The sequence below is a fragment of the Rana temporaria genome, chromosome 3 (assembly GCF_905171775.1).
Source record: "Rana temporaria chromosome 3, aRanTem1.1, whole genome shotgun sequence".
NCBI lineage: Eukaryota > Metazoa > Chordata > Amphibia > Anura > Ranidae > Rana > Rana temporaria.
Genome location: NC_053491.1, coordinates 329804417 through 329819127, shown reverse-complemented (window position 1 = coordinate 329819127; position 14711 = coordinate 329804417). Strand labels below are relative to the sequence as shown.

Genomic DNA, 14711 nt, shown 5'->3' with positions numbered 1-14711 from the left:
ATAAACTAAGTATAGGCATAATTATAGCTGAACGTTCTTTCTAAGTTTTATAGATGAAGGTTAACTTGCCCAACAATTGCATTGGGACAATCAGAGTAGTGGGAACAGATTTCAGGGACAGTCCTTATTTTAACAGAGCTGTCTCTGGCAGCAAAACCCCTGGAATTGAAAAAGTGTTTCTGTCAACTTCAGAGAACAGATTACTTTTTTTATGTATAAACATTGGCATGTCCATCTCTATAAATGTTTGCCATATGTGTTGCCTCTATAGCTGTTATACCATAATAGCAAAGGAGACTGAATACCTTACTGCTTCATTTTTTTAAAATTAAGTAAATTGAATACATAATTGTTGATTTACCATTGTGCTAATGTAACATTTGGGAAGTGTTACTAGTTATTTCCGCATGATGCTAATGAAATTAATGTTCAACATTTATTTTTCTTGAAGAAGATAGGGCATTTATTTCAAGCCTTTAGCGACGCTAAACCCACATCAAAAAAACTATCAATAAATGGTGTTTTACATGCTGTTCATACTCGCTCAGTCACTATGAAATTTGTTTTCTGGGTTCTGCAAAAAATCCTGGTTGATCCTGCTGTTCTCTATCTCCACTTTCTGTTCATGTCTCCAATTCAGATAGGGATTTTGCAGAGCTGTGTTGGCAGCTGCTCAGTTTTCAGTGAGTTCTATGCTGAGCATTTCCTCCCTATCATCATTGTAACAACAAAAGTCACCATCTCTAACCACCTGCACCTGAGAAACCCTCAGAGCAGCCCGTGTGACTATAGAGCCCCACATGTGGGTGTAAACACAGTGGTAAATGACAGCCCACTCCATCCCTCCTTCATCATGCACAGCCAAACACAATGGGGTGGGACATTACATGTGGATTGGTGGAGGCTTCACCTCCATGTTATTCCAAGACATTGGTCTCCAAACTATGGCCCTCCAGTATGCCTAGTCATATCTGTGAATGTCAGAGTTTTCCAATACCTCATGGGACGTGCAGTTCCACAACAGCTGGGGGGCCATAGTTTGGAAATCCCTGTTTTAACTCATTGGCTGAAGGGTTGTGACACAGCCTGTGAAAGCCTGTGACTGCCTGTGACTGAAAGATATCTGCCCACATATATTTTTGTTTGAACATGTGACTAGCAGCAGAGGACTAGAACATCCTCCTTCTCATAGTGTGCGCACAGGGTGTGCCAGGTGTGCCCAGGCACACCCTAATCACCTTGTACTGGACAGATTCCCCCTGCTGCTTGGCTGCAGAGAAAGGGACTCAGGAATCTCTTTCCTCAGTCCCTTTCTCTGTCTCAAAAGTGAGATATCAGGGGTCTGTTTAGGCCCCTGAAATCTCACCAAAGCTCCCCCAATGGTGCTCCTAAAAAATTGTAAAAGAAAATAATATTAAAAAAATATATATATATTGTAAAAAAAAAATTGTAAAAAGTAATAATAAAATAAAAATAAACTACTGACAACAGTCCCTGCCCACTGACACCATCAACTGTACTACTGTCACTGTCCAATGCCCTACTGCCCTATATATATATATATATATATATATATATATATATATATATATATATATACAGTAGGTGACCGCGATATTGTGTCAATCTCGCTCCCTTTCTTGGGGAGATTGACCACCTACGAGCCCCGTCGCGGGAGCCAGCGCCGAGCCGGCTCGCCGCGATGGAAAAAAGCCGCCATAGAAGCGATGGGGATCCGACTTGGATTCCTGGCAATTCTAGCCACGGCGTTTGGTATGAATCATGAGGGGGAACTCCACGCCAAATTTTAAATAAAAAAACGGCCCTTAGGTCTGGTATGGATTGTAAGGAGAACCCCCTAAGCCAAAAAAACGGCATGGGGGTTCTCCCACAATCCATACCAGACCCGTATCCAAGCACACCACCCGGCCGGTCAGGAAAGGAGTGGGATGAGCGAGCGCCCCCCCCTCCTGAGCTGTACCAGGCCGCATGCCCTCAACATGGGGGGGTTGTGTGCTCTGGGGAAGGGGGCACCCCTGCGGCCCCCCTACCCCAAAGTACCCTGTCTCCATGCTGATAAGGACAGGGCCTCTTACCGACAAACCCTGGCCATTGGTTGTCGGGGTCTGCGGGCGGGGGTCTTATCGGAATCTGGGAGCCCCCTTTGATAAGGGGGCCCCCAGATACCAGCCCCCCACCCTAGGTGAATGAATATGGGGTACATCGTACCCCTACCCATTTACCTGGAGGAAAAGTGTCAATAAAATGAACACACAACACAGGGTTTTTAAAATAATTTATTAGTCAGCTCAGGGGGTCTTCTCCGCTCTCCGGGGGTCTTCTCCGCTCTCCGGGGGTCTTCTTCCATCTTCTCCGCTCTCCGCTGTCGTCTCGGCGCTCCCCGGTTCTTCTCCCACTCGCTTTCCGGTGCCTTCTTCAGGGCTGGCCGGCGCTATCTTCTTTGGAGCTCAGTTACTAGCGGTGGCCAGCCCGGTCTTCTTTGCCACCTTCTGCCTTCTTATTTCTTCTTATGTTGACTCAACGCTTCCTCCCGCTGTAATGCCCGGTGTGCGAGGTGGCGGCGACGTCACAGTCCCAGCATGCTCCGGGACCTACGGATACGGGTCTGGTATGGATTATGGGGGAACCCCCACGCCGATTTTTCGGCGTAGGGGTTCTCCTTACAATCCATACCAGACCTAAGGGCCTGGTATGCCCCTGGGGTGGAACCCATGCCGTTTTTTTATTAAAAATTTGGCGTTGAGTTCCCCCTCATGATTCATACCAAACGCCACGGCTAGAATTGGCGGGAATCCAAGTTGGATCCCCGTCGCTTCTATGACGGCTTTTTCCCATCGCGGCAAGCCAGCTCGGCGCTGGCTCCCGTGGCGGGGCAGTGACATCACCGCTCTCGTAGTCTATTGATCACTTCCTTCAGCTACATAACCAAATTCCTGTAACAAACCTGGGGCTGCACATGTTACCTTATTTTTCAATATGGGTGCTAGTATTTTTTTCTACAATATAAGAAATATGCCTTCAACAAGCAGAAAAATTGCTTAAAAACAAGCCCTCACTGGCCTCTGTACCTGCAGGCACTGTGCAATAATTTCACAGCAGATGCACTGAAGTTCTTCCAGTCCTTGTCTGAGCAGCTCAGCTCACCTTGCTCAGTTCTAAAGCAGCCTAATTGGAGCAATAGAGAATCCACATGTACAGTATACACAATCAACACAATCAACACATATACAGTATTAAACATACAAAACGTACTTGTATAAAAAAAATGCATGTAACTTGTTCTTTTATTTTTAGCCCAGCCACAGTGAGATAAAGACAGGTTACTTGTCTATTATTATGGACCCTGGTGAGGTGCCCTTGGAGGAGCAATGTGAATATCTACCTTATGACTCCAGCAAGTGGGAGTTTCCTCGGGATAGGCTGAGACTTGGTAAGACATATTATTTTTACTCTCCTGCTTAATACACACCCAGCCAAACTCAACAACTATGCCACATATGAGTATCTATTGGGAATGATGTCTAAAATGGAAGGAGACAAGTAAACTGAACATGTTGCCATAGCAAACCACCAATTAGCTTGCAGGTGTATCGTAGACCATTAGGGCCCATTTAGGAGTATGTGTGTGCGTAGAGGTGCATTGTAATGTGTTAACATGCATTTCCTTTATGTGTTGACATGCCTTTTGATGTACAGTGACTTGTATTTTCAATCTGTTTGTGAGTTTAGACATTGGAGACAATATGGTTAGAAGCCATTGGCCAAAGTTTGTTAATACCTTTTGCTAACACATCAAAATGCTTGTTACAGTGGGGAAAATAATTATTTGATTCCCTGCAGATTTTGTAAGCCCACTTACAAACAAATAAAGGGTCTATAATGTTTATCATAGGTGTATTTTGAATGATAGAGACAAAAATATTAACCACTAGGTTCAGAAAAAAACCCACGATACAAATGTTATAAATTGAGTTGCAATTCAGTGAGTAAAATAAGTATTTGATCCCCAAGCAAAACATGACTTGGTGGAGAAACCCTTGTAAGATGTTTCCTGTAGTTGGCGACCAGGTTTGCCCACATCTCAGGTGCACTCTTCTTTAGTTCTTCTCTAAATCCTTAAGGTTTTTTGGCTGTCGCTTGGCAACTCGAAGTTTCAGCTCCCTCCTTAAATTTTCTATAGGATTAGGGTCTGAATACTGGCTTGGCCACACCATGACCTTAATGGGCTTCTTCCTGAGCCATTTCTTTGTTGCCTTGGTGGTATGTTTGGGGTTATTGTCATGCTGGAAGACCCACCCATGACCCATCTTCAGTGTTCTGGCTGAGAGAAGAAGGTTCTCATAAGGATTTACAATACATGGCCCATTCCATTGACCCCTCAATGCGACAAATTACCTTTAGCAGAGAAACAGCCCCAAAGCATAATGTTTCCACTTTCGTACTTGACTGTAGGGATGGTGTTCTTAGGGTCATAGTCAACATTTTTCTTCCTCCAGACACAGTGAGTCGAGGTAATGCCAAAGAGCTAAATTTTGGTCTCATCTGAGCACAGCACTTTCTTCCAATTCTTCTCTAAATCATTAATATGTTCATTGGCAAACTTCATATGGGCCTCTACATGTGCCTTCTGGAGGAAGGGGACCTTGCAGGTGCTGCAGGATTTCAATCCATGGCGGCATATTGCGTTACCAATAGGTTTGTTTGGTGACTGTGGTCCCAACTGCCTTGAGATCATTCACACGTAGTTTTGGGCTGATTCTTCACTTTTCTGATCACCCTTACCCCATGAGGCGAAATCTTGCATTGAGCTCCAGACCGAGGGCAATTATTGGTTATTTTGTATTTCTTCCATTTGCGAATAATCACTCAAACACTTGTCTCCTCCTCACCAAGCTTCTTGCTGATGGTCTTGTAGCCCATTCCAGCCTTGTGCAGGCCTACAATATTGTCCCTGAGGTCCTTTGACAGCTCTTTGGTCATGCCCATGATGGTTAGATTTGAATGGAAGAAAGAGATTCTGTGGACAGGTGTCTTTTCTACACATATCGACTGTATTGTGTTTTTTCTGGATTTTTGGTTGATATTATGTCTCTATCCTTTGAAATACTATATTTATAATATGATAACAATTATAGTCCTTGAATTTCTTTGTAAGTGGGCAAACTTACAAAATCTGCAGGGGATCAAATAATTATTTTTGCCACAGTATACAGTATGTCCCTATTGCAATATAAGGGCCCTAAAGCAAACATTTGTTTAGTTGTTTCCCCCACCGCTTTTTCTTTACCTTTCCCATATTAGTTGTGAGAAGTGATGCAGCTTGAGCAATTAACTGGTTAACGAATGACTCCTACACATATACATCGGCAGAATGTCACTTTAAAATTCCTGCCGTGTGGGCGCCCGCGCGCCCCTGCCGCAAGCTTCATGACCAGGCCCGCGGGACCCGCAGACTCGATGTCCGCCGGTGTCCTGCGATCGGGTCACAAAGCTGCAGAATGGGGAGAGGCAAGTGTAAACAACCATCTCCCCTTTCTGCCTAGTGACACTGTCACTGATCGTCTGCTTCCTGTCATCGGTTGCAGCGATCAGTGACGTGTCACTCGTAGCCACGCCCCCTAACAGTTAGAATCACTCCCTAGGACACACTTATCCCTTCAGCGCCACCTAGTGGTTAACCCATTCACTGCCAGTGTCATTTTCACAGTAATCAGTGCATTTTTATAGCACTTACTATCCCAAAAATGTGTAAAAAATTAGCAAAAGAGTGAAGCAGCTACTTTTAAAAAATCAAACTGAAAAACATATTCTAAAACCCTAAAATTATGGTAATAAAATATAAGCAGCGCTGTAAGCAATGTAAGATGAAATATCAGTTTTCACAGCTATTCAAAAATAATGCTAATGTCCATAAACATCACCATGTGACAAAAGTGAATATGTGCACAAATTAAAAAAAATATATATATAAATGTGTTTAAATATTAATTAAATATAAGTCCATATATCAAGTAGGTTTGTGAAAAAATAATGATAATAGCTTCCAATCTTCCACCACACCCGGTGTCAGTGAATCCTCTCCCATCGGATGCAAAACTCACCAACTCAAATTGCCTTACACTCTCGTGTTCGGCATGTAAACGTGTACAAAAAGACCTCACTGGTAGGTATAGCAGATAATCCCAGTTTCAACCAATTCACTGCCAGAAAGCTCTGCATGTAAATAAAAGAAGTGCTCAAAATAGCGTGATACCGTAAAATCAGTTTAATAACACACTTAAATCTTCAAATATAGCACTCACATGAATCTCAAAAATAGAGCAATACACTGCACAGCAAACACATGTTCAGAGATGAACCGAAAACCGAGTATATTGGTCATAGCCGACCCAAGGTGTCAACTGATCGCTCACCACCTCCCCGCTGTTCCTTCCTGGATCTCTGCTTCCTTGATCCGACCTGTCATAGAAAACGTAAGCTAGAATCTACCATGGTACGTGAGGCCTAGATGTGTGAAACCAGGAAAGCAATTGTACCATCAGATGAAGTGCTAACAGTTTTTCTTATTACTGCCAAAAGTAGAGTGGGCCAGTACTGCAAATCAAAGGGTACCAGTAACAACCCTCTTTTAGCTGCTCTAATACAAAATTTACAAGTAAAAAATGTATTACAGTCATGTGTGCCTTGTTTTAATATATATATATATTTTCTTTTTATATTCTAGGTAAAGTATTAGGACATGGTGCTTTTGGTAAAGTGGTTGAAGCATCAGCTTTTGGCATCAGTAAAAGTAGCAGCTGTGAGACAGTGGCAGTCAAGATGCTAAAAGGTATGTGTTGTATGGGTCTCACTGATGGTCAAGCTTGGCTTCAAATCCATTACCCAGTGATTCCAATGAATGCTAACCATGTAGCTGTTTGTTAGTACTATAAATCAAGAGATCACTGGGATGTCCCTAATGTGTATAGTGTATAAAGTGCACAAAGGTCCTGAAGGGGAAGCAGGTACACACAGTGCCCTTAATTTACAAATTAGGGGTTCAATTTGAGAAGTGCTCCCTATCATGTCACTTGCAGTTGCAGCTCAAAGGAGATCCATGCATGCTGGCACAACACCTACACTCTAAGGAAACAGGTGCAGTGCCAACATTACGCTGAGTGGGCATGTAATATGTACGTACAGTGGATGAGCAGGCCAGGCTTTTACTCACCAATCCCAACAAATGATTACAAAATAATAAGAGGTTTTAGAAAAGTTATTTTAAATAATTTAATAGAATACAGTCTAATGCTGGGCATAAATTGTTTGTTTATGTAAAAGTACAGGATTCCTTCATTCACACAAGTGAAGTTGTGTATACGGACAGTGGCTGCTGCTGCTGTCAGAGTAAACTAACCAGTACTGTAGCTGCAGCCAATTGGCTACAGCCATTGATCAACAAAAGTTATCCAGTGTGTCCATTCAACCGAAGTCTAATGATTAACTTCTGTCCATCTGGTAGGACTACACACAGATCGAAATTCAGCCAGTCCCTGCTGAACTGAATGAATTAAGGTCCAAGGCATTGATTTCCAAACTGCGGCCCTTTGCATTCTTTTATCCAGCCCTTCGGGCATTATTTCCCCCACTGTCAGAGTGTCATAGATGCTCTTTAGACTTCCAGCATGCCTCCGCATGACAAGTTACAGTGCTTCTGACAGATTCATGTACCTGTTGGAAACAAGTTCATGTATTTGTGGCAAGCACCATGTGCAGAGGCGCACTGAAGCTGGAGAGTGCATATATACACTCTATTCTCTGTGGAGCTGAGCTCCCTCCCCACCTTCAACTGTCACACAGACAGTGCAGTGGATGGGGAATTTTGTAGCGGAGGGGGGGGGTGGGTAGTGGTGGATTTTCAGAGACACTAGTTCTCCATCAAGTTTTCTCCCTTTGTGATTAGACAGCTCAACTTTAGCTATAGAATCTGCCCACTGCCTGCTGTCAATCACATGGAGTGGGCAGACCGGATGAAGAACTTCTCAGCTTCCTCATCAGGATCTGCCCACTGTCAGCATCACCAAGGAGGCTATTGGCTATGAATCCACCAGCATTCCTAACAACTAGTGATAGGTAGGAAGTGGAAGATAAAACGGAGGCAAATATGGCACTTTCCTACATAGCGTACAGAGACAGACACTCTTCCTGTCTCTGTATGCCAGCTTATAGTTAATCTTATAGTTAATCTTAATTATCTCCAGTTTCCTTAACTAGGAACGGTAGGTATTTTTTAATTTGGGCAATACTGCCAAAAAAGTATCATTGGGGCTTTATCGAATTCCCTCGTGCTTTGCATTTTTATTCATTATACCCAATGATGTAACGCATTGAACTGTGCTGTTAATGAAAATTTTCTGTGAATCAACCTTTTTTAGACTAATAGTACCTAATTAAACAAAATAGTTTGTTTTTTTTTCGCTAATGGGTATCACATTCATAATTATTTTTGCCTTTCATATTTGCCATAATTATTTGTTTGTTCATTCTGGTCTAATACAAAACATTAATTTTCTTTTTTCTTTTCTTCTTTTTGTTTTTTAGAGGGAGCCACTGCTAGTGAGCACAAAGCTTTGATGTCAGAGTTGAAGATTCTCATCCACATTGGAAACCACCTAAATGTTGTGAATTTACTGGGGGCCTGCACGAAATCCAATGGTGAGTGATTGTAAAGAACACACATCTCTCTATATTACCAAAGTCACTGTTTATGATTCATTTATTTATTTTACCACTCTTAAAGATATGCTTGCATTGCAGATATTGCAATAATAAATGATATTCAAACATCTATTTATAAATTAGCCAAATGCTGAAGAGACTTGCTTTTTAACATTTAATAGAAAGAAAAAATGCTCCCCTTGTTATATTTACTTTACTTCTAAAGTATTTTTTTAGATAAATGTCTAAATCTTTAGATAAATATTCAATTGTGAAAAAAATGCCTGACATTGAGCCTGTTGCTTTTAGCATTGCTGTGACACTAAAGACCTTGTTTAATTTAAAGCTGAAATCCAGCATTTCTTTCAGCCTTTTAGGGTTGTACAGGCTCCCCTCCTATAATTGCTTACTCTGAATTCACTTTGCACTGTGAGCTTCTCACAGTATGCATTAGAAGCTGCAGAAAGCAAGATAGAGCCTGCCTTATTCCCTGGCTGGAGGACATCCAGCATCATCTAGAGCAGTGGTTTTCAACCATCGCTTCTCGGCCTTTTGGCTAAGATCAAGTGTAGTATATGTTCTTATCAGTTGCCAGTAGGGGCGCTATGCTAACCATCCTTAGTACACAGCGAGGTGGAAAAGGATTGTCGTGGCAGATGCAGAACCTGCTGGCGTGGAGGTGAAAGCCTTCTGATCGGGACAGAGAAACATGAGGTCAAAGCTGAAGGGCCAGGGTCCCTGGCCTTCTGGCCTGGATTGGTGTAGTATACGCCCCTTTCAGTTTTTCAGTTGGGAAAGCCTGCCCCTTTATGTTGTTATTGAGGGGAATTGGCTGGAACCGCCGAATATAATTAGGTGGGAGCAATGGGAGCGGTGTGAGCGGTGGAGGCCCATCGACCGGGGTTCTCCACAGGCTCTCGACACACTCTCAGTGTTCTGATACCTTCCTGGCTGGGGTGGGGCTGCATCGGTCTGGGCTGTGGGTTAGGGTTGGTTGAAAAGCCTATGGTGACGTGCCCCTGGAGTGGCAGTCCAGGGGTGCTGTAAGTGCACTAGTGTTTTTACCGGCACTTTTGCTTTTTGGCACCTTGGTCACGTCACCATATCACACTTTTTTTTCCACTTGCCTCTAGGGCCGGGCCTTTTGGCTAGGACCAGAGGAATTTTTATTTCCTGGCTGGAGGGCCGGCCATCGTATTGCACGATGGTCACTTTCTACTCACCTTCCTCATCTTCTTTCTCCCCCACTCTCTTTTTATTTAACCCCTGTGTGCGTCACTTTATGTCTTTTCTTGCTTTGTGTTCACGTTTGTCACGAGTGATTAGTAGGGTGCCGGTCCTCGGGCCAGCCCTGAACGTCTTGGGAATGGGTGGACATGGCCTTCTGGCTTAGTTAGCCTGCTCTCATGGGGTCTCCCCTCGGGGGAGCCCCACCTAGTACTGGGAGGGTTCTGTTTCGGGAGACCCTCCAAGGAATTGGGTCTGTGTCGGCTTCGGCTTCTCGGACCACTTGAGTACCTCAGTCCCCGTCTGGAGCCCAACACCCCAGGGGATTCAGGGTCAGGTCCTTTGTAATGGAGGACTGATTGACGCAGCACCCGTTGCACATTTTTGTGATTCACTCTTTATGTGTGTGCACATTTTTTCTGGGTTTTTGGGTGTGTTTTGCACGCCCTAGGCTTTTCAATAGAAAAAAAGGGGTTCTCAACCTCAGTCTTCAAGTACCCCCAACAGGCCATGTTTGCAGGTTTTCCTTTATCTTGCACAGGTGCTTTAAATAAGAGTCAATGGATTGGTAATTTGGACAGCTATTCTATCTAAGAGAAATTTCCAAAACATGCCCTGTCGGGGGTACATGAGGACTGAGTTTGAGAACCACTGATCTAGAGCTTTTCTCCCATGCCTGGAATTAAATAAAGCAGCTTAGCAACACACATGGGCATTACCTAATACAGTTTGCATGTAAATGCAGCCTGCCTAGGAGCGCCCATTCCTCCAGACTGGCACACACCCATAATGGCTTTTTGATATTTGCATAATTTTTCCCAAGAGCGAGCTCACTGCTTGCATCAGGGATGATGCAATGAGGCCTTTTTAGAGGAGTACCGAGCCAGGGTACTGTGTTGTTTTTTTAAGACGTTATGTACAGCATTCTGCCAGCCCAGCCCACCAGCAATGACCTGGTCATCAACTGTGGGTATGGAGTTGGGTGTATAGGATTTTACTGTGTTTTTTATTTATTTTTATTTTTTTTTGTGGTTGAACTGGATGGACTTGTGTCTTTTTTCAACCTGACTAACTATGTAACTATGTAACTATGTAACCTGCCTGCATTGCATAGAAAAGCACAGAGACATAGGGGGTTATTTACAAAAGGCAATTCCACTTTGCACTACAAGTGCAAACTACAAGTGCAAAGTGCACTTGAAATTGCACTGAAAGTGCACTTGGAAGTACAGTCACTGTAAGTCTGAGGGGTAGATCGGAAACGAGGGGAAGCTCTGCTGATTTTATCCTCCAATCATGTGCAAGCTAAAATTCTGTTTTTGATTTTCCTTGCATGTCTCCCTCGGATCTACAGCAGTTTCAAGTGTACTTTGCACTTGTAGTTTTCACTTGTAGTGTAAAGTGGGTTTTCCTTTAGCAAATAACCTCCATAGTGATGATGTCAGTGGGTGTAAAATAAGATATGTAATGAAAGCAGAAAGGCTCAACTTCAGCTTTAAAGTGTGTCTCCGGCTAAAGCCTATTTTTTTTTCTAGATTTCAATAGAATGTTGATGTCGTTGTTGTTGTTAAGGAGGTGCCCTAAGAGCCGGTTCACACTGGGGCAGCACGACTTGCTAAGCGACTTGGCAAGGCGATCTGCCCACGACTTCAGAGGCAACTTGCAAAATGAATTCTGTATTGAAGTCAATGCAAGTCGCCCTGAAGTCGTCCCAAAATAGTACAGGAACCTTTTTCTAAGTCTGAGTGACTTGAGTCGCTCCTATTAGAACAGTTCCATTGTTCAGAACGGAGCGCGACTTGTCAGGCGGCTAAGTCTTCTGACGGGTCGTGCCTGTGTGAACCGGCTCTTATGTCCTACCTGATAAAATGTTGTCAGCAGGACAGGAAGTGAGGAAAAACCTCTCTAACAGAGTCACGGATATCAGTAAAAACCTGATTGGGGTTCTAAACATTTTCTCCACTCTATCCAAAACTAGAAAAAATGTTTTGACCTAAAATGCACCTTAATAATATAAATAATAATATAAATAATAAAAGTAATAACTTTGCTGATCCTGTGTGGGCATTGCTGATTTTTTGGCACATTTTTGAAAAAGTGTTACATTAGGAACATTTACCAACAAATCTAAATAATTTATAGATGACAGGTGTATGTAAGCACTTTAGCTGTTATGAGCTTTTAGCCAGACCCAGATATCTGTTATTTTCACATACCTAATGGAATTCTTTGGATTTTTTTCCTTAAAAAAGGTATTTTTATATCTTTGGTACCAGCATTCATTTTAATGAGCTATCAGTATAAGTACCGTGTGTTCTGCAAGTCATTCACCTCAGATAACCTTTTTCAGCTGTTTCAGAGATGAATTTGTTAACCAATTAGAACTCAATTTTTAAAGGGCTTTTTGAGCATTTTACAAGGTTTGTCAAGTCTTGTTCCATCATCATGACTGTTATATTGTCTGAGTTACACTTGACCTTACCACTGTACACAGTACGACATGACTATCTGCTACTGTAATTCCACCGTTTGAAATGCAGAAGTCCCTCTAATATTGCTGTGGGCTCTGAGCTGAATCACACTTTAGTATAATATATTACCATATATACACTAGTTGCCATTCCTCCCTGTCAGTTATACAGTAGGGAAATCACACTCTCCAAAATAGCTGCCAAAGCCAAGGATATAGTTTAAAGAATTACATTCTTTCTCTTTCCTTATGCAGCCTACATTGGAGAAAACATATTCTCTTCTAGTAGGAATATACACACTGCAATGTGAGCTGCCAAAACAGCAGTTTACTTTGAAGATAAGAGGTATTTATTGTATGCAAATATATTGCGTTCAGATACATAATGTGCAGAATTTTTAAAGATCTAAAGAAAGCTGTACGATATGGTATGGGCCCATGAACACAGCATTGCACAGCTCCATAATCTAGAACTGCTACTAAATAAAAACAGAAAAACCATGCATCCATAGTCCTGTGTATGGACTGCATTGAATGCTGGGAACATGTTGTCTATGTTAGCATTTACATGTGTCCAAAGACCGCATCGTCTGCCGCCGCTGCTCAGGACTGACATGTCAGTATCAATAATGTGTAGCCAGTGGTGCCTGTGCCTGTAGGAAAGGGTTAGCTCAGCTACCTTATCTCTCCCAGGAGGTGATGTCCAATCCTTGCTCTTTTGGTAGAGTTTCCCAAATTAAAATAAAAAAAAATTTGTATTGACTTAAAATTGGTATTAAAGCGGTTATAATGCAGATCATTTTTTATCTTGATGCATTCCCTGCATTAAGGTAAAAAAAATTACAGTGGACGTATCACTTCCTCATACCCCCCCCATCCTTACCTGAGTCCTATCTCGATCCAGCGCTGTGCCCATCTGTAGTGACACTGGTTTCTCTCTCTCACCTCTATTGGCTCTTGCTGCTATCCATCAAATCCTGTGATCAGTGTGCATTGGGTGGAGCTAAGGTGTGCTGTGTGTGTCTATATAGATGCACACAGCCCGACTTGTAAGAGTAAGCCTGCAGGTGTGCCCCCTTAAGGAAGGGGCTTCCTATGATGGCCCACTCAGAAGAGAAGGAGCCTGGAGCGATTCAGAGCTGCTCTGTGCAAAACAATTACAATGGGGGGGAAAGTATTTGATCCCCTGCTGATTTTGTACCTTTACCCACTGACAAAGAAATGATCAGTCTATAATTTTAATGTTATTGGAAAAGTATTTTACCCCTTCGCAAAACTTGACTTAGTACTTGGTGGCAAAACCCTTGTTGGCAATCACATAGGTCAGACTTTTCTTGTAGTTGGCCACCTGGTTTGCACACATCTCTGGAGGGATTTTCACCCACTCCTTTTTGCAGATCCTCTACAAGTCATTAAGGTTTTGGGGTTGACATTTGGTAACTCGAACCTTCAGCTCCCTCCACATATTTTCTATGGGATTAAGGTCTGGAGACTGGCTAGGCCACTCCAGGACTTTAATGTGCTTTTTCCTGAGCCACTTCTTTGTTGCCTTGGCCGTGTGTTTTGGGTCATTGTCATGCTGGAAAACCCATCCACGACCCATTTTATTGCCCTGGCTGAGGGAAGGAGGTTCTCACCCAAGATTTGATGGTACATGGTCCTGTCCATCATTCCTTTAATGCAGAGATGTTGCCCTGTCCCTTTAGCAGAAAAACCTCTAAAGCATAATGTTTCCACCTCCATGTTTTGTCAGTGGGGATAGGGTTTATGGGGTCATAGACAGCATTCCTCCTCTTCCAAACACAGCAAGTTGAGTTGATGCCAAAAATCTTGATTTTGGTCTCATCCTTTAAAAAAATATTTATTAAAACTAGGGTTGTCCCGATACCACTTTTTTAGGACTGAGTACGAGTACCGATACTTTTTTTCAAGTAGTCGCCGATACCGAATACCGATACTTTTTTTAAAATGTGTCCCCAAATGCGGCGCGGCGCGGGGGGGGTTAAGTATTCTATTTGTGTATCGGGGCGGGGTATCGGCGTCTGACTACTGCCGAAAAAACTCGGAATCAGTCCCGATACCGATACTAGTATCGGTATCGGGACAACCCTAATTAAAACGTAGTAACCTACATTGCAGTAAAAGATTTTAAACTTCTAAAACTGACAGCAGGGCTCAAAGGCTCCTGCGTCACTTCTGGATTCAGCAGCGTCAACTGGCTCCACTCATTCAACGCATATCATCAAGAGTATATGTGTCCCTCGTTTCCTTTTAAAAAAAGTTGGAAGATATGCCT

The 14711-nt window shown here is 42.9% G+C and overlaps 1 protein-coding gene and 1 pseudogene across 2 annotated transcripts in view; both read left to right on the top strand.

Annotated features, from left to right (window-relative positions):
- The window catches only part of FLT4 (fms related receptor tyrosine kinase 4), a 340007-nt gene that overhangs the window by 252907 nt on the left and 72389 nt on the right, over positions 1-14711 (top strand). For both annotated transcript variants that reach the window (XM_040345001.1, XM_040345000.1), the window contains exons 17-19: positions 3316-3451; positions 6746-6850; positions 8602-8715. In XM_040345001.1, the coding sequence (XP_040200935.1) occupies positions 3316-3451; positions 6746-6850; positions 8602-8715 (355 nt within the window). The remainder of the gene's footprint in view (positions 1-3315; positions 3452-6745; positions 6851-8601; positions 8716-14711) is intronic.
- On the top strand, positions 9255-9339 carry LOC120933974 (annotated as a pseudogene).